This window comes from Carcharhinus amblyrhynchos, chromosome 22 (assembly GCF_965287045.1).
Source record: "Carcharhinus amblyrhynchos chromosome 22, sCarAmb.v2.hapA, whole genome shotgun sequence".
NCBI classification, from domain to species: Eukaryota; Metazoa; Chordata; class Chondrichthyes; order Carcharhiniformes; family Carcharhinidae; genus Carcharhinus; species Carcharhinus amblyrhynchos.
This window is the reverse complement of record NC_137345.1, coordinates 11,869,520-11,889,881: the sequence shown is the minus strand read 5'-3', so window position 1 is coordinate 11,889,881 and position 20,362 is coordinate 11,869,520. Positions and strand designations below refer to the sequence as shown.

General features: G+C 39.8%; 1 protein-coding gene across 1 annotated transcript; it reads left to right on the top strand.

Moving 5' to 3' along the window:
• Positions 1–1,089: 1,089 nt before the first annotated feature.
• LOC145356919 (ras-related protein Rab-29-like) lies at positions 1,090–20,002 on the top strand. Its single transcript, XM_080209920.1, has 5 exons — positions 1,090–1,349; positions 7,477–7,548; positions 11,023–11,204; positions 17,150–17,271; positions 17,505–20,002. The coding sequence occupies exons 1-5, from the start codon at positions 1,229–1,231 to the stop codon at positions 17,626–17,628; spliced, it is 621 nt and encodes a 206-aa protein (XP_080066046.1). The 5' UTR covers positions 1,090–1,228; the 3' UTR covers positions 17,629–20,002.
• Positions 20,003–20,362: the final 360 nt, after the last annotated feature.

Below are 20,362 nucleotides of genomic sequence, written 5' to 3'. Positions count from 1 at the left end.
TGAGTACTCTGAGGGAGAATTTAGCATGACTCAATGCACCCTAACCAGCACATCTTTCGGACTGTGGGAGAAAACCGGAGTATCCACAGAAAATCCATGAAGACATGAGGGAAATGTGCAGATTCTGCACAGAAGATCACGCAAGCTAGGAATGAAACCTGGGTCCCTGGCACTGTGAGGCAGCAATGATAACCACTGTGCCACCCTGTAGTAAATCAAATCAAATCAATTACCTCAAGTAGAGGATGAATAATAAGCAATGGGGGTGGGGCAGGAAGGGGGGAAATGCTATAGAGCCCTGTGGACATCCAAGAAGCAGTGTTCCATTCGTTTAGTAAAAAGTCTCACAACACCAGGTTAAAGTCCAACAGGTTTATTTGGTAGCAAAAGCTACTAGCTTTCGGAGCACTTGCTGCCCCTTCATCAGGTGAGTCCTGACCATGAGAAAGAGCAGCGAGTGCTCCAAAAGCGCTCGCTGTTGAAACCTGTTGGACATTAACCTGGTGTTGTGAGACTTCTTACTGTGTTTACCCCAGTCCAACACCGGCATCTCCACATCATGACTTCTATTCATTCATGATCTTTAAATGCCCTGTTTGTGATCAGAACTCCTCATTCACCTGACGAAGGAGCAGCAAGCGCTCCGAAAGTTAGTGGCGTTGGCTACCAAATAAACCTGTTGGACTTTGACCTGGTGTTGTGAGGCTTCTTACTGTGGTTTACTCCATTCATTCAGCCAGAGGAGCAAGGATCTGCTGCAATACCGGCGACGGCCAGCGGCGGGGCTGTAACCGCCCTCCCACTCCCCGCTCCCAGGGCGTGCTGGGTATTGTAGTTCTCACCCGCGTTGCCCTCCCTGGGGCCCGAAGAGCGGCGGACTACAAGTCCCAGAATGCACGGCGCGCCGTCGGCGTCGAAGCAACCGGTGCGGCGGGGGAGGCGGAAAATCTTTCCGGACACCCCCAAAAAAAACCCCTCCCCCTCCGCTGTGCGATGGGGAAAATCGGTGGTTTGAATTAAAGATTTGTTTATATTGTTTATGATTAATTTTGGGAGGGGGGTGTTGGGTGAAAAGAGGTGGCTGTGGGTAGTTGTTGAGGTGAAGGTTGGGCTGTGGGGGAGGGGCCCGGGTGAGTGATGTTGTCTCCAGGGCCTGAGGGGAGATGTTTATGAGGAGCTTGGATGCTGCAGTCTCTTCCACCCTCACTCAGTCACTCATTCTGCGTTCATGGCTAACGACTACCTGTTCAAGGTGCTGGTGATTGGGGACTGCACGGTGGGCAAAACCTCCCTGGTGCAGCGCTACGCCCACGACACCTTCAGCAAGAACTACAAATCCACTGTGGGAGGTGAGAGAAGAACATTGTTTTTCTTTTATTTTGTTTTTTTAACCTGATGTGACTGTCTTTTTGCTTTGCTGGTGGGTGGCTTAATTCCCGATGTGACCATTTACGAGTAAAACTTTAGAGGAAACAGCACACCAGGGAGCAAATGTTTTTTCTTGAGAGTCAGGACTTTATTACAACGAAACGAGTGAATTTTTTGAGGGAAAGTTTTCTTTACTGAGACAAGACCTGTTGGGCTTTTTTTGAAGTTCTCTTTGAAAGCAAGGCCAGGGAGCTAATGTTTTGAGAAATGGGGGTTTTATTTTAAAAATTGACCAGTGAACAGATATTTTGAGGGGAAGAGTTTCACTAATAAACTAGATCAGAGTTTTTTTTTGACAAGTGTTTTATTTAAACAAAACCAGTAATTTCTTTGAGAGCAAGTGCTTTATTAAAACTAGACTACTGAGTTTTTTTATTGAGAGCAAGGATTTTATTAAAGTAAGGCCAGGGAGCAAATGTTGAGTGGAAGGGTTTATTTTAAACTAGACCAGTGAACAAATGTTTTGAATGTTAGGGTTTTATTAAAACTACATCCAGGGGGTGAATGTTTCTTAGGGGAATGATTTTGTTGTAAAACTGTAAGACGTTTTGTGGAGTGAAAAGTTGCTTGCTGTCATACATTTTGTAAATTGCTAATTAGTGTAAATCTGAACTCATCCCCTAGTTTGATGTCTTTCTGTTAAACCCTTATCACTGCTTACACATGATATTTATCCCCTGTGTTGAAGCTTTGTAGCTTTTATTTCTGAAACTTGGAATATTTTACTTGTAAACTTTTAAAATGCAACACATGAGGCCATTCAGCCAATTTTCAGTGTTTGCTCTTAGAGCTATCTAATTAGCCCCACACCCCCTGCTGTTTTCTCATTGCCCTGCAAGCGTTTCCTTTTCACATGTTCCCCTTTAAATGTTGCTATTAAATCTATTTCAAGACCTGTTTGGGGTATTACAAGTCATTACAACTTACTCCACTTTAAAAGAAAAATTTCCTAATCCCCCTATTGGCTCTTTTTTACATCTGTCCTCGGGTTGTCAACTCTCTCCTGCCAGTCAAAATAAATTTTCCTTAATTACGCCATCAAAACTGCTTGTGACTTTTTTAACCTTGGGTTAGCCATGTGATTAAATTTTGTTATTAACTATTGTCATTTTTAAACTGCTGTTCCCTTTTTAATTGTCCTAAGTTTTAACAAGTCCTCCACGTTACCAGAAAAAGATTGAATTTTCAGCAGTATTAGCATTGAAATATAGAATTAAAGTTAATATCCCAATTATCCTGTCCTTTGTCTTGTGACTTAGTAAATGAGGCCAATCTTTCTATGATTTCCCTCTTTATTGCTGTTTCTCATGCTGACCATGACATGCTGAGTCAGAGAACTGGTACAAAATCTTCAGTTAGTTATATGAAATTGAACTTGAGAATTAATGATAACCCATTTAAGTTTAGTTGCACTCAGATGTTTTGGGGAAATTTCTGAAGTGAATGTCTACAAACATAATAAAAGCAACAATATCTTGCATGGCCTTGTTTAAAAAAAATTCCACACAGTATTCAGTGGGTAGCACAGTGGTTTGCACTGCTGCTTCACAGCTCCGGGGACCTGGGTTCGATTCCCAGCTGGGGTCACTGTGTGTGGAGTTTGCACATTCTCCTTGTGTCTGCGTGGGTTTCCTCGGTGCTCCAGTTTCCTCCCACAATCCAAAGACGTGCGGGTTAGGTTGATTGGCCACATTAAAAAATTGCCTGTTAGTGTCCTGGGATGCTTAAGTGAGAGGGATTAGTGGGTAAAATATGTGGGGATATGGGGGTAGGACCTGGGTGGGATTGTGGTCAGTGCAGACTCGATGGGCCGAAGGGCCTCTTTCTGCACTGTAGGGTTCTATGATCCACAAGTCTCCGCTCGGTGATTTTTTTTTTTCCCTTCTGCTTTGTGTTTTTTAACTCCAGAGAAATTCCTAACGTTACAATGCTTAGTCTGTCCTGTTACTCGTGATTTTCATCAAATAATACGTGTAAGTTCGTGATCAGGGTATCTAATGTAGATTTCTGCTGTGAAAACTGGCTGTCTTTACAATATTGTATTGTCACAAAGCAAAATGTTCTAACTTCCCAACAACTTTAACCTGAATCTGTTTGATCAGCATTCTGGATTGAAGTCAAATCACACAACAAAACTTGGAATTATCAATTAGTTTTCTTGAGTAAATGAAAACCTTTGCATTGCAGTGCAATCTGCAATTTACATATCGATGTTGATGAGAATGTTTGTCTATAACGAATTGTCAAATTGAAAACTTTTTTGTAGCTTGAAAGGTACTTGAGCAATGTATCAGCTGGGTGTGTTTGTGAGCTAAATTGAGTTGCTAATAACTGGTATTACACTTTGACACAATGTGTAGGCAGAGCTGTGCATGCGGAAATGCTTTTTGAAAATTCAGTTAGGCTTTACTAATTTTCTCCCAAGCTGGGAGAAAGGTAGGCATGTAGGAAGTATTGTGCAATATTAATAAGCTCAAGAGATTTCTAATTGTTTTGAGGGACATCATTTTGGCATAATGCAAATAAGTAGCATTTGTTCACACACTACTTTTTGGGGAGTAGTGGGGGAACCGATGGAAGAATTCCTGAGCTGATTCTCAGCCCGTTGAACCGCTTTATGAGCAGACCTTCCATGGTTCAGAAGTCCAAGTGTTGGACTTGAACTCGGAGTTCCTGGTCTGGAGGTGGGGATGCAATCATGAGACCTCTGAGGGGGAGTTGAAGAGTGAAACTATACTGAAGTCTTGAATTGCTCTTGAGGATGTGGTTGATAATCAGTTTCACAAAATATCACACAAGGGTCTGATGATAAGGGTGAGATTTACAATTTGGAGAATGAGTCAAATAGTTTGAAAACCAGAGGGTTAATTTAAAAGCACAGGATAAGTTGCTGGCAATTTCATAACAATGGCGTAAGCTTGTTTTGTAATAAGCTTTTATTCTGTGTCAAACTAACACCGTTGTGTGGATGTAAAGCACAAATAGAGTTAGTTTTTTGTTCTGTAGGCACGCCTATGATAGTGTAGATCTCAATTTATTAGCCAAGGAATGGCACAGTGGTTAGCACTGTTGCCTCACAGTACCAGGGACCTGTGTTCAATTCCAAGCTTGGGGCACTGTGTGGCTTTCCTCCCAGGGGCTCTGGTTTCCTCATGTAATCCAAAAATGTGTGAGCTAGATTGAGTGGCCATGCTAAATTGCCCCTTAGTGTCAGGGATTAGCAGTGTAAATATATGGGGTTGGGGGGTAGGGTTTGCATGGAATTGTGGTCAGTGCAGACTTAATGGGTCAAATGGCCCCCTTCTGTACTGTAGGGATTCTGTGAAACTGCATTTTCAGGCACTCTTGTAAGTTTGTTATTACATCCAGGAACCAAAAAAGGTTCTCTTTTTGTACCAGAAATAGAGTAGCAACTTAAAGTCAGTTTTAAAACTGAATAAATGCTCAAATTTAGGCTATCCTTTAACTTAATATGTAGAAGCATAATAGTGAGAATGCTACAGTAAATAATGTAACTGTCGCTGAATTTGTAGGAAATCTTGTGCATGCACACAGTATTTTAAAACCGTTCCAATGTATGTAATGAATACTGCTGTCTAGTTTTTACTCCTGCAATGGACACCCTTCAGTGCTCGTGTGTAAACATGGGCATTGAACAGAATCAAAATTACATGGGAAGGATTGTGATAATGGGAAAAGAACTAGGCAATCTACCTAATGTGCATGTGCCCTGCCACATTTCCCTGTGCTAAGCACAGGTCATTTCCTTTTTTTTATGTCCAGCAGATTAAATATCTTTCCCAATTATAAGCAAAATTGAAGATGTTAGTTAAAATTACAACAGGAATTTCCACCAGCTTCAACTCATTTCAGTATGAAATGATCAGCTTAGCAAACTAGTGCCTCTCTGGCTCTGAACCAAGATTTCTCTGTGAATTGAGCAAGTAGTCTTTGCTGACAATTCTTTAGTATGACACTGGGAAAAGTTGGTGCAGGAGGTGCTATCTTTCAAAACCCAGAACCTGCCATATGTATTCCAGGTCCCTTGCTACCTTTTGAGAGTAAGGACATTTTCTTGGACAGTGTTTGTCCTACAACAGATTAGTCAGTCCTTAGTTTTGTTACTGTTTGTGGGGGCCTTGGTGTGTGAAAACTGATTGTCTTCCTTGCCAATACAGCAGTGACTTCACTTGATAAGCAATTAACTGTAGAATGGTTTGGAATGTTCTGAGGTTTGAAAACTGTTACAGGAACACAGGCTCTTCCTCTTTCCTGTAAATTCTGTAGCAGTTGGTAGTAATAAACTTGTGAGCATTACTTTTAAAAAGGTATCCGTGCCACAGAAAAGCCTTCATGACTTCATTGGTTTATTCAGAATATTAACATAAGGCAATACCTTAGTGAAAATGAAGTCATTGGGCTTTGATCAGATTTTTGCTACTAAAGTTTAAGAGTCATTATCTTGCTAAAATGTAGAGTTTTAACACTGAAAATGAACCCATGGAACAGGATTTCAGTGAACATATTGCCAAAGATAGCAAGTTTGAAACCTGACCCTTTTATGATAAAATCAAATGTAAAGGATGAAGAGGCCAACATCAGTGTAAAGTAGGTTCTTCCTCTTTTCAAAAAAAATTCTGTTAATGGGTATAATTTTCTAACCTTGGAATGTTTGTATGGTGTGACGAAATTAGCAGTGGCGCAATAAAATGAGCCAAATATATCATATATTGGGACTTTCTTCTCTTCTGTTTGTTTCACTACTACATAATTCCTCCTCTTTTAACTGATGTACATGTACAATACTGCTGGCGTCAGTTACTTATGGACATTACAATGGAATGTAATTTCATGCAAGACTACAGGGGCTTTTCCAGGATAGTGCCATTTGAAAACCGAAGCCCACTTCTGTGGAACTGCATAGGCAGAAAGGATTATTTTCATCACAGTTGGAAATTGTAAAGGTGCTTTACTGTCAATATTTATTAGTGGACTTGAAGCAGAGTTCAAGGTCATTATTTTTAGGAAACAGTGAGGTAAATTGAGGCCAGCAGCAAAGCAATGGTGCCTGCTGGGATTTTGTGATCTCTTGATGTGGATTTCCCCTTTTTCTGGTGGCAGCTTAAATCTAGTATCCAGGAGTAATATGATATTTGAAAGCTGGCAAGTTGCCAAACGCACTGAAGTATTCTCATACCAGTGAAAATACCATTGTATCTCATCACTTTTAACTTCGCTTTTTTGCAGATAGTGAAATAGATGATGGAGATGTATGTGTAGGGTTAAAGTGGGAGATAACATTTAAAACATCCTCAAATGTGATTTTCTTCAATGAAGAAAGTTAACATGTCACAAATATGCAATCAGCTTTTAAAGGCCAGTGTGGTGGGTGTTTAACAGTAAGCATGGGCTTGGTAGTGATGGTGGTGTTGTATTGCGGTTCACTGGAAGTCCGAGTTGCTGTAGCAACATTTTACATGTGGATAGTAATGGTAGAGACTCGTGTTATTTCCATCACATGGCTGAACAAGAGTCTCCCCTACTCTTCCTACTTTGCCGTTGGAGTGTTGGTGCTCCACCTGTTTGGCTGTGTGATAAATGCATCTTCCTTGGCCATCAAATCTTTGGGTGGGTCTTAAACCCCTTCGGAGCCAGCAATGCTACCCACTGCCCTACAAGACCACCTTATGGTCATGGTACTCTAACAAAGATGTAACTTTTTCAAAGGTGTCTGTTTTTGTTCTCCCTACAACAAGAGTAATAGCATAACAGTGGAAGTTGTCATTGTTGTTCTTGAGGATTATACCCAGGGATCTGTTATGTAAAGCCACTAACAGTTATTTCTACGCATGAGCGGATATCTGAAGCAGCTCTGTTTTAATGGATTATGATGGTGAATGCTTGACAGCTTTGCACCAATACCGTGGCAAATTCCAGGCCAGAGACAATTGCTGCCTTCTGACTTTTCATTGAATCTCTGCTAAATTATTAAATTTAAGTATTTTCTTATTCAGAATTTTACAACTTTGTCTGTCTCATTACTTTCAGTTGACTTTGCATTAAAGATTATTCAATGGTCTGATACTGAAACTATTCGACTCCAGCTTTGGGACATAGCAGGTAAGTGTTTTAGTTTGTGCTTTACCAAGCTTTTTAAAATGGGGGATATGTTTAAAAATTGAGTGATCTCAAGGTACTGATATTAGTTCAAAAAATTATGCCAGCTTCTGAATTTTCCCCAGTACAGAAATACTTTACTGTTTTTAAGTCTTAGCAACTGCCCTGAAGATGAGCCACCGAAGAGGTCATCACAGTCAGGAAAGAAACCTTGCTTTTGAGCATTTCAACCACAGCTATGTTGAGTTTACAAAGCAATAACCCTCTGACAGCCATATGGCAAATTTTCTCTTTTGAAAAATTGTAGGGAGACGTTCTTAAGACAAAAATCAGTTTCTTGCACAGCTGGTAGTGCAATCCAGAATGATGCAGGGAAAATTCTGGGGAAAAGAGTGGTTTTTCCTTCACTTTCTGATTCACTATCATACTAAGAATAGTGCATAGAACATTACAGCCCAGTACAGGCCCTTCGGTTCTCTGTTGTGCTGACCTGTGAAACCAATCTAAAGCCTGTCTAACATACACTATTCCAATATCATCCATATGCTTACCCAATGACCATTTAAATGCCCCTAAAGTTGGCGAGTCCACTACAGTAGCAGTCAGGGCATTCCACGCCCTTACTACTGAGTAAAGAACCTACCTCTGATATCTGTCACCCCTCAATTTAAAGCTATGTCCCCCCCGTACTAGTCATCTCCATCCGAGGAAAAAGGCTTTCGCTGTCCACCCTATCTAATCCTCTGATCATCTTTATATGCCTCTATTAAGTCACCTCTTAACCTTCTCTAACGAAAACAGCCTCAAGTCCCTCAGTCTTTTCTCATTAAGACCTTCCCACATTACCAGGCAACATCTTGGTAAATCTCCTCTGCACCCTTTCTAATGCTTCCACATATTTCCTATAATGTGGCGACCAGAACTGTACGCAATACTCCAAGTGCAGCCGCGTGGCTCTGAAACTCAAGTCAGAGCCACATGACCTCGTGGCTTTGAAACTCAATCCCTCTACCAGTAAGAGCTAACGCACTGTACGCTTTCTTAATAATCCCATCAACCTGGGTGCTAACTTTCAGGGATCTATGCACATGGACACCGAGATCTCTCTGCTCATCCATACTACCAAGTAACTTACCATTAGCCCAGTATTCTGTATTCCTGTTACTCCTTCCAAAGTGAATCACCTCACAGTTTTCCACATTAAACTCCATTTGCCACCTCTCAGCCCAGCTCTGCAGCTTATCTGTGTCCGCCTGTAACCTGCAACATCCTTCTGCACTGTCCAGAACTCCTCTGACTTTAGTGCCATCTGCAAATTAACTAACCCATTCTTCTACGCCCTCATCCAGGTAATTTGTAAAAATGGCAAACAGCAGTGGCCCCAAGACAGATCCTCGCGATACACCACTAGTAACTGAACTCCAGAATGAACATTTCTCATCAACCACCACCCTCTGTCTTCTTGCAGCTAGCCAATTTCTGACCCAAACTGCCAAATCACCCTCAATCCCATGCCTCCGTATCTTCTACAATAGCTTACTGTGGGGAACCTTATCAAATGTTTTACTGAAATCCATGTATACCACATCAACTGCTTTACCCTCATCCACCTCTTTGTCAGCTTCTCAAAGAACCCAAGGTTTGTGAGGCATGACCTATCCTTCACAAAACTGTCAACTATCCTTAATGGTTGGGTACCGGATCAAATAGAAAGCAATTTAACAGGTGGGAGTCTGATATGTGCCTATCCAGCTGCCAGCAAGAGTGGAGAATTTGGCGCTCAGCCAAAACTCCATTCACTGCAGCAGAACTGGAGATTCCCAGCCGCGGACAAGGTCGGAGGTTTCCGGCAATGTATTTCTTCAACATTAGTAACCGAATAAAATGGGGTTGCCTTTTACATATTAAAATAGAGCTCCCCCCTTTCTGTGCAGTAGGGCATCATTTCACAATTCTCAACAAGTGGATTACAAGCTTTAGTGTTTATATTTGAAGTACGGGCTGGCTCACATCCTAGCCTTGCACTTTGCTTCTTTCAGTAAGTTTCTGGTTTTTCTGCCTTGGGGCGAATAGTGGTTTTGATGGAGAAAAAAGGATTGGTTTTAATCACAGAAATACTCTTGTTGTGGTAGAAAATATAAACCATTCAAGAGCCTTGCAGCTAAGAGGTTTTGAAAATAAAGATAGGATTATAAATATAATCATAACTGACCTCCATTTATAAGATTTAACTCTCGAAATAAGTGGGGAGGGGGCAGTACATGATAGTTAATATATGATCCATTACTGGGAGATAACGGGAGAACATCAGTGTTTTTTCCATTTAATCCCATTTTTATAGTACTGTGGGTCAGGAGGATTAAGATTATTTTCTTTTCCAAAATATTCTGATTCAAAATGAGATCTCAGTTTTTGCAGTTTTTAAATTTATTTTCATGAGATACAGGTTTTGCTGGTAACGCCACCTTTTTATTGCCCGTGAGATGGTAGTGGTGAGCTATCTTCTTGAATTGCTGCAGTTAATGTGGTGCAGTTGATCCTTGGCAGAAAAGTTATCAAGTCCTGTCTCTCCTTCACTGTTTGTAAAACACATGAATTAAGTCACAGTTGAGTAATTTTAACATTATCTAGTTGTGTATTTTGTTCTAGTTTAAACTTCTACCCTGAATGAAGGAACTTCACATTTTTATGTACATGGATAATAAATTGGCCTTTGACAACATAATATTTCACTGAGTACCTAATGCATCCAAGTGATTGGTTGCAACGTGGTTTGTTGATCAGCTTCCCAGAGATTGTGCTTTTAAAAACATGTCTAAGCAAGTAACTTTATCTAAACGTTCTATCTTTTGTAACAGGAGTGAGCTACCAAATCTGTCTGGAATTTTTGTTATGTGGCCTTTGCTGTATAATGAATTGTTTTTCTCTCTTCTTCCCAACTTCCCCCTAAGATATTTTGTCACTTGAATCTGCCAGAAAGATTTCTATTGTTGTGAATGGGGTGGCACAGTGATTAGCACAGCTGCCTCACCGTGCTGGAGACCCGGGTTCAATTCCAGCCTCGGGTCACTGTATATGTGGAGTTTGCACGTTCTCCCTGTGCCTGCGTGGGTTTCCTCCCACGGTCTGAAAGACATGCTGATTAGGTGCATTGGCCATGCTAAATTCTCCCTCACTGTACCCGAGCAGGTGCTGGAGTGTGGTGACTAGGGGATTTTCACAGTTACTTCATTGCAGTGTTAATGTAAGCCTACTTGTGACACGAATAAATAAACTTTGAAACAAAAAATGAGAATATTGGAAAATCTTAGGTCTGGCAGTATCTATAAATAAAGAGTTGAAGTTTTGAGTCCAGATGACCCTTTGTTTCAGATTCCGGCATCTGCAGTTATTTGCTTTTATTAATAAACTTTTAAAAGGGCTTTGTGGTAAGTCAGCACTCTGCTCCATGAATGAATGATTAACTTGTATTTTTAGGCCAAGAACGTTTCACCTCCATGACCAGACTATACTATCGAGGTGCCGGAGCATGCATTGTTATGTTTGATGTGGCAAATACAGCAACCTTCCGGAATTGCCTTAAGTGGAAGCATGATTTAGATAGCAAAGTTGCTTTGGTGGATGGAAGCCCTGTGCCATGTATCCTCTTGGCCAACAAGGTAAGTTGAAGTAGATTTGATGCAGCACTTGTATTAGACCATGAGACATAGGAGCAGAGGTAGACCATTTGGCACATTGAGTCTGCGCCACCATTCAGTGAGATCATGGCTGATCTAATATAGTCAATTCCAGTCACCTGCCTTATTCCCATAACCCTTGATTCCCTTACTAATTAAAATCTATCTCAACCGTGAACATAACGCCCCAGCCTTCTCAGCTCTCTGCAGTAAAGCATTCCATAGATTCACTACCCTCTTTTAAAAAAATTCCTCCCCATCTCTGTTTTAATGGACAACTCTTCATTCTATGCCTTCTGGCCCTAGACTCTGCCACGAGGCAACAGCCTCTTAGCATCTACCCTGTCAAGCCCCATGAGAATCTTATTTCTCAAAAAGATCACCCCTCACTCTTCTAAACTCAAACGAATACAGGCCCAACCTACTTCACCTCCTCATAAGAACATCCCTACATACGCAGCATCAACTTCATGAACCTTCTCTGGGCTGCCTCTAACATCAATATATCTTTCCTTAGGTGAGGGGATCAAAACTCTTCACAGTATTTCAAGTGTGGCCTAACTATTGCCTTATTTAGTTTGAACAAGACTTCCCTTTTTTTAACTCCATTTCCTTTGAAATAAAGGCCAACGCTGCATTTGCCTTCTCAATTACCTGCTGAATTTGCATGCTAACCTTTTCTGATTTATGATGAGGACCTCCAAATCTTGCTGTACTGCAGCTTTCTCCATTTAAGTACTCGGCTGCTTTATTCTTCCTACCAAAGTGCATAACTGCACACTTTCCTACATATTCCATCTGCCCAGTGTTTGTCCACTTACTTAACCTGCCTATATCCCGCTGTAGACTTTGACATCCTCATCACTTGCCTTCTCACCTATTTTTTAATACCCGCAGACTTGACAGTAGTACATTCATTTCCCTTGTCCAAGGCATTAATATATATTCTAAATAATTGTGGCTCCAGCATGGGTCCTTGTGGTCCACTAGTTACAAGTTACCACCTTGAAATTGCACCTCTTATTCCAACTCCTGTCTTCTATCAGTTAGCTAATCCTCTATCCATGATAATATACTACTCTGAATACTATGGCTCTTGCTTTATTAAGCAGTCTCTTGTGTCGTGCCTTATTGAATACTTTTTGAAAATCCATGTAAATTTACTTTTACTGGTTCCCCTTATCTATCCTGCTTGTCATGATGCCATACTGTCTCAGATTATATTATACAATTCCAAATAAATGCTCTACTATTGTATCCTTTATAACGGACGCTAACATTTTCCCAATGAGAGAAGTTAAACTAGCTGGCTTATGTTACACTTTTTTTAACAAAGGTGTTACATTGGCAGCTTTCCAGTCCTTCTGGACTTTTCCAGAATTTAATGATTCTTGCAAGATTACTACCTGTGCATCCACTATCTCTGTAGCTACTTCCTTTAATATTGTGGGATTTATCGGGCTTTAGCCCCATTTGTTTTCCTTGTATGTTTTTCCCTTGGTGATATTGTATTTATTTCTTCTCCCTTTCCCCCTTCTGCCTCTTGATTTAGTATTTTTGGGATGTTATTAATGGCTTCCACTGTGAAGACTGATGCAAAGTATTTGTTTAACTCTTCTGCTATTTCCTGATTCCCCATTATTAATTTATTCTCCTGCCTCATTCTCTGAGGCCTACGTTCACTTTGGCCTCTCTTGTCCTGTTTATATATTCAAAGAAGCTCTTGGTGTCTATTTTTATATTACTGGCTAGTTTACCCTCACCTTCTCCCTCGTTTGTTTTGGTCAGTTATCTTTCATTGGTTTTTAAAAATGTCCTAATCCTCCACCAGTAATCTACCACCTTGATTTTTTTTTCTTTCAGTTTGAAATGATCCTTAACTATGGTTGATTTTGTGTTCCTAGATTTGTATTTTTTTCATTTGTTTCTCAACCTTAAATTAGTCAGAGCACATTTGGACTAATTTAGAGTAAAAGTAATTTGTCAAAAGTGGTAATGAGATCTCAGTGATGCAATTTTTTTAAATTTAAAACTTGTGCCTGTGAGCTGGCTTGCGAGCAAATCAGACTGAAAAGCAATCAGAAGTTGCATTTCTTGCATTTGAGTATTAAATTTGCACTGACTCAGATTATCTTGCCTGTCCCCATAACCTCTCGCATTTATTCCACTAATCCCCCTAACCCACACGTCTTGGGGCACGAAGGGGCAATCTACAATGGCCAATCCACCTAACCTGCACATCTTTCAGACTGTGGGAGGAAACCCATGCAGACGTGGAAAGAATGTGTAAACTCCACAGTCACCCAAAGCTGAAATTAACTCAGGTCTCTGGCACTGTGAGGCAGCTGTGCTAACCACTGTGCTGCTGATGTACTGAAATTCTGTCTAGTTCACCCAGGACTGCTTATTTTCTCAATCAACCACTGTTTAAATGACTCTCAGCTTTGAATTCTGCAATTGGGTTGTACTGGGAATCAGTTTTCCATTGTTTGACACTTTGCTGTAAGCCAATTATTTTTATACATTAGTTTTAAGATTTACCTTTAGCACTTTTGAGAACTGTTCCCACATTTGGAGCAGGTACATCCTTCTTCATCCTCGGTGCTTCCTGCTTTATCAACTTGTCTTCAGTAGTTGAAGTATGAATAAGCTTAAACAACTTAAATCAATCTCTATTCTTTCCTTTTAAATGAGAAGTAAACTGTCAACCTTATAACTTGATTGTTTATGTGACTTTTCTTTGAACTCTATATTGCATCAATATCTCTTTTGAAAGTAAGAATGAAGGAAGTTGTCTTAATATCCCTTTACCCTTTGAAGAAGAACTAGATGTCCTCCAAACATAACTGTTTCTCTCTATAGACTCAGATTTGCTGAGTTTTTCCAATATATTGCTTTCATTTTTCTTCTGTTTTAAAGGTTTTAAAATTATTTTAAAAATATCGTTTTGACTACTCTATTTTCAACTTCCATTTTTAAGATTCATCCTGGACCCTATTAGTTCTTTTGCAACAATCTTTCATTGGCTATTCCCAAAACAGTGATCAAGTCTTTCATTTTCAATGTATGCAGGCAAATTTTGTTTCTGATTTACATCACTTTCATTGTTCCACATTAAAATCCATCTGCTATTCCTTAACCCAGCTGTTTAATTTTTTCAGATGCATTTGAATGCAAATAATCCACTTTTGGGTAATATAAAACACCTGACGACCCCAGAACAGGTTGCTGTTAATCTAGTGTTGACCTAACAGGCAAACTTGACCCCATCCATTGTTGCTTTTGTTTACCCACACCAGTTTTCGGTGCAGTTAGGTAACGTGATGTTGCTTTTTTTTTTCTTGAAGACAATTCTTCTTGTTTTTTGGGTTGCTTTGTGGCAGTGTGGTGGCACAGTGCTGCCTCTCAGTACCAGGGAACCGGATTCAGTTCCCGCCTGGGTCACTTTCTGTGTGGAGTTTGCATGTTCTTCTTCCTGTGAGTGCTCAGGTTTCCTCCCATAGTCCAAAAGATGTGCTGGTTAGGTGCATTGGTCATGCTAAATTCTCCCTCATTGTACTCACAGGTGTCAGAGTGTGGGGACTAGGGGATTTCCACAGTAACTTCATTGCAGTGGTAACGTAAGCCTACTTGTGACACTAATAAATAAAACTAAAATTTAATTCACAGCACATCACCTTGAAACCCCTTCTGTTCTCAATACTGATGAACTGTGAGTTTGCTGATCTCAAGCAAAGCTGGCAAATAGAAAGTTGATGGCCCCACTCAACAAATGGCTAACAGATCAGAAGTACAGGATGCCCTGTATATTTTCCAGCTGTTAACAACAGAGCAGTATTAGCAGGAGGTTGGAAGCAAGTTTCTAATCTCTTTGCCTAGCAGATTTGTGATGCATGGCAGTTTAAAGTTTTGGAGAAAGAAATATGGGCTGATGAATTGATTCATTTATATTTAAAGTTAATACTAAAAGATTAACCACTAGATGGTGCTAAAAACTGGGATAAACTGTAGTGGAGTAGTATTTTAAATATCACGTTTGGTAAGAAAAGCTTGCAGCATGATTAAATATCCTATGGCTATCTTTCACCAATATCAGTAAAACTATGACCACAAACATACACCAAAAGAGAAATTACTGGAAAATCTCAGCAGGTCTGGCAGCATCTAAGGAGAGAAGAGCTGACGTTTCGAATCCAGATGACCCTTTGACAAAGGTCATCCGGACTCGCAACATCAGCTCTTCTCTCCCTACAGATGCTGCCAGAACTGCTGAAATTTTCCAGCATTTTCTTGGCTTCAGATTCCAGTATCCACAGTATTTTGCTTTTAACCATAAACATAGTGTCATAGAACCCTACAGTGCAGAAAGAGGCCCTTCGGCCTGTCGAGTCTGCACCGAACACAATCCCACCCAGGCCCTACCCCCAATATCCCTACATATTATACCCACTAATCCTGCTAACCTACACATCCCTGGACATTAAGGGGCAATTTCTTAGCATGGCCAATCAACCTAACCCGCACATCTTTGGACTGTGGGAGGAAAGTGGAGCACCCGGAGGAAGTCCACGCAGACACGAGGAGAATGTGCAAACTCCAAACTCCAGTTTGGATGGTATGGAAGTGACAGTTGATATTCTGATCGTATAATGGAGGTCTTAGTTCTAAAAATGCAAGTTATAAAACCATCTTTACCAACTGCAAAGAATAAATGATCTAGCCTCCAATAGGAACTGAAATCTTCACCTTTCAAGGTCCCGGAAAGCTTTTTTATTTTAATTGTTTACTGCTGCAGTTATTTAGTGCATGAGCAATAGTCATTTTAAGACCTTAAGACATAGGAGCAGAATTAGGCCACTCGGCCCATTGAGTCTGCTCCGCCATTCATTCATGGCTGATATTTTTTTCATCCCCATTCTCCTGCCTTTTCCCCATGACCCTGACCCCTTTATTGATCAAGAACCTATCTATCTCTGTCTTAAAAATACTTATTCACTTGGCCTCCACAGCCTTCTGTGCCAAAAGTTCCACAGATTCACCATTCTGACTCAAGAAATCCCTCCATCTTTATTTTAAAGGATTGTCCCTTTAGCCTGAGGTTGTGCCCTCTAGTTGTAGTTTTTACGACTAGTGGGAACATCCTCTCCATAGAACACTACAGCACAAACAGGCCCTTCGGCCCACAAGTTGCGCCAATCACATCTATACCTACCAAGCCATAGAACTATTTGTAACTTCTAATGCCATTAGATCCCATATACTCATCCAGAAGTCTTTTAAAAGACCCCAGCGAGTTTGCCTCTACCACCACCAACAGCAGCCGATTCCACTCACTCACCACCCTCTGAGTGAAAAACTTACCCCGAACATCTCCTCTGTAGTTGCTTCCCAGCACCTTAAACCTGTGTCCTCTCGTAGTGACCATTTCAGCCCTGGGAAATAGCCTCCGAGAATCCACCCTATCTATTCCTCTCAACGTTTTATAAATCTCTATCAGGTCGCCTCTCAACCTTTGTCTCTCCAGGGAGAAGAGACCTAGCTCCCTCAACCTATCTTCATAAGGCATGCCTCCCAATCCAGGCAACATCCTTGTAAATCTCCTCTGCACCCTCAATAGCTTCCACGTCCTTCCTGTAGTGAGGTGACCAGAACTGCGCACAGTACTCTCCACTTTGACTGTATCCAGGTCTCACAATACCTTGTAAGTTTTTCAATAAGATCCCCCATCATTGTTTTAAACTCCAACGATTACCGATCCAGAGCCCTCAACCACTCCTCATACGACAAGCTCTTCATTTCGGGGATCATTTTAAGTGTTTAGCAATGGTTAACTCCCTAAACTGGAATTTTATTTGGATTATGCTTTGTATTTTAATTAAAAATGTTTTTTTCATGTTTACCTTTGCCTTCCCACCGTTTGCAAATAGTGTGACTTGTCAGAATGGGCAATCAGCAGAAGTGAAATTGATCTGTTCAGTAAAGAAAACCATTTTGTTGGTTGGATTGAAACATCTGTGAAAGAAAACAAGAATGTTGCTCAAGCCATGAGGTACATTGTGGAACTATTCCAAATAATTCACTTTTTTGAATTTGTCATTGTAATCTTAGAATAACTTGCTGGAAACTTCAGTGACTTTGCTAATTTTTTGTTGCTTTGGAAAGTGTTTGTGTCTGTGCAGAGAAGCAAAAACTGTAAATTTATTTAAAATTCAAAGATTTTTACAATTCTGGACCTCTTGTAGGCATCACTTAACTTAAAATCCCATTTATTTTTGTTTTCAGGGTGTTAGTAGAGTGCTTGATGTCGAAGCCGAGTTTGGGATCTCCAACCCAAAACCAAGGGGATTACATTCAGCTAAGTGATGTGCCAAAAAGTGAAAGTTACTGGAATTCAGCATGCTGTTGAAAAATCATAACGATACTCCATGTGTTGAAGGACTTCGTGACTCCATGACATCTAATGCATTAAAATGACTAGTTTTCAGCAGACTAGTTCTGGGGGAGTTCTGAACATTGAAATATTGTGTGCTTCACAGCCATGTAAGTTAATGCAAATTTTTTTGATTAGTAAATTGATGACATCTTTGATCAAAGTTTTAAAGTGGTTAGTGGGCTAATTCTACCAAAAATTCCACTCTTGATTGATTTGGAGTGGAACTCTGTAACTCCACAACCAGTGGCAATTACTCAGACTTAGCCTCAACCAAATAAGACCTTCAGTATTATAAGCTGCTCCTGTAGTTTTTTTTTAATTGTTGAACTCCTGTCCTAACTTTGGAATCTGATCTAGGGTCAGAAGAAAAAAAATAAACTCCACAGAATTTTTGCTTGTGGTGGTGAACTGTTCACATGCACATGTATTTACTTTTGTCAGTGGTTCTGTGATACTGTATAAACCAATTGAACATTCTGTACTATGCCTATGCTATTGTACATATATTCTGTGATAAGAGACTTCTACATTATAAAGTAATAACTAAGGTAACATTACAGACATGCCTCCACAGGAATAGAAATTTGACAAATCATAAGGAACAGATAAGCCATTTGATTAAAGTGTGTTATTACTAGCTTTTATTACGGCAATTTAATGAGGCAGTGAATCATTTTATTGAGCTCATTTTTGGAAAGAAATTAGCAATTGTCTTTAGTGGGTGAATATTAGCAACTAAAGGTACATAATACAATGGGAGTTTCTCAATCTTTTTTTTTAAATTTACTGTATGTATTTGTTTGCTGCAGAATTGCTGCAAATCAGTTTTTTTACAAAACAAATATTTCTTCAACCAAGAAGCTCCCTTGTTCAGTAGTGATTTTTTTTTAAAAAAATTAATCCTGTTAACACCCAAGTGCAGCTTTTGCAAGCGAATGATTAACTAATGGTATGTGTGCACTGAAACTTGTGGCATCAGGTTTTATATCTTTCTATATAAGCCATACTGAAAATATTTTGCACATTATAATTCTTCTAATGGGTAGATAACACTTAAATAATTTCAGAAAACCTGGATGAGTTTGACTGTTCATTATTTTCATTTGAAAGGATTTGAATTCAATGAATCAGGTGATCACTTTACTGCTGAGTTTTGTTAATTATTACTGCCTTTATTTCACCAACTTGGTGCCTTTGAACAATTTTCACTATTTTCCTCACTATTTTTTTGGAATCACTTTCATGGTGAAACTGCACTTGCAGTACAGAGAGAATTAATGTGCATTTTAATTGGTTTCTGATGTTAAAATTCCCCTCCATTCCACACACACTATCTCCAGCCAAGATGGAAATAGGGTTGCTTCCAGGCCTTGTGGGGCTAAATTATTAACTGAAATTGGAATTCCATATTGCCCTATCCAGGAATCTCTACACATTTAACTCTATAATGGTGACTTTTGGGAAAATCTTTGGTTAATCACGTGAACCTTTTGATCATTTGTAGGATTGCCACTCATGGGCAATGCTGCAAAAAGAGCCTTCTGAAATAGCTTTGAATAATTAACATTTATGGTGGCTTTTAGAAGTGATTTGGGTGATGAGATGGATTTCCAGGTTATAAATTATGGGTTGGCTTTGGGCACTAGTTCATTTGAAATGATCAATTCCTGTACTGAAGTGTTTTTTTTGAGAAAATGTAAATGAATCTACAATTGGTAAAGTATAAGGGAAGAACTGATCTTGTTGCTGTGTAATAATTCTAGGTATTTAAAAATGCATTTACAATGGTATTATGCATAGTGTCCAGCATAGTACTTCCCTCACAGCATGCAGTCTGAAACAATTGTTGGCACATCAAAAGGCAACATAATACATGCCTTTTTTATGATTGTGACGTAAGCTGTGTTCATTTTTTGTAAAATCCCAGAATTGCTGTTTATCACCACCTGAGTAGAAAGAAAGTCCCTTCCTCCAGACCTAGCAAATCCTGGGTAAAATTTAAACTGAGCTTCCTGCTCTGTCATAATGTATACACAAGGATAGAATTTATGTAAAGAAAGATGCAGGCTGAGGTTCTAAAATAATGGCTCATCCCAGGACTGTAACTGAGTGGAGAGACCTTGATTTGCTTCAACCTTGCAGTTTCTACTGCCATCATGACCTCAAACTGCATGCTTGTATTTGTGACTTGAGTATGCAAAAATATTGTCTTCCTCCTATATTTTGATACTGTTATGAACTTGTCAAGCAAGTTTCAAGTGGTCAAGTACTTGTATACTAGTTTTTGCATCCTTTTTTATGTGAAATATATGTAATATATATCAAATAAAGAATTTATTGCTTTTTTTAAAAATGTTCTAAAATGTGAACTTTGTGGGGAAATGATTTTGGATTTTGCTGTGGTCTAAAACCAATTCCAAAACCTAAAAGAAAAGCAAACAATGTGTGCAAAGCAGATTGGGACAACACTTCCACATGATACTACTTTGCTGCATGGTGAATAAATAGCTACATTTCGTATGCCTTATCTGTAGTAATTTCCTGGAAAATGCCATTCTTTGGTAAATCTAGGAAATAAGTGTGGCTGAGTTGGTAACACTTCTGCCCCTGATTTTACAAGTTTGTTGATTTAAGCCCAATATTTCAAGTATTTAACATTTTGCTGTTTCACTGTTAAATAAGTGGCCGGGGGGGGGGGGTGGTGGAG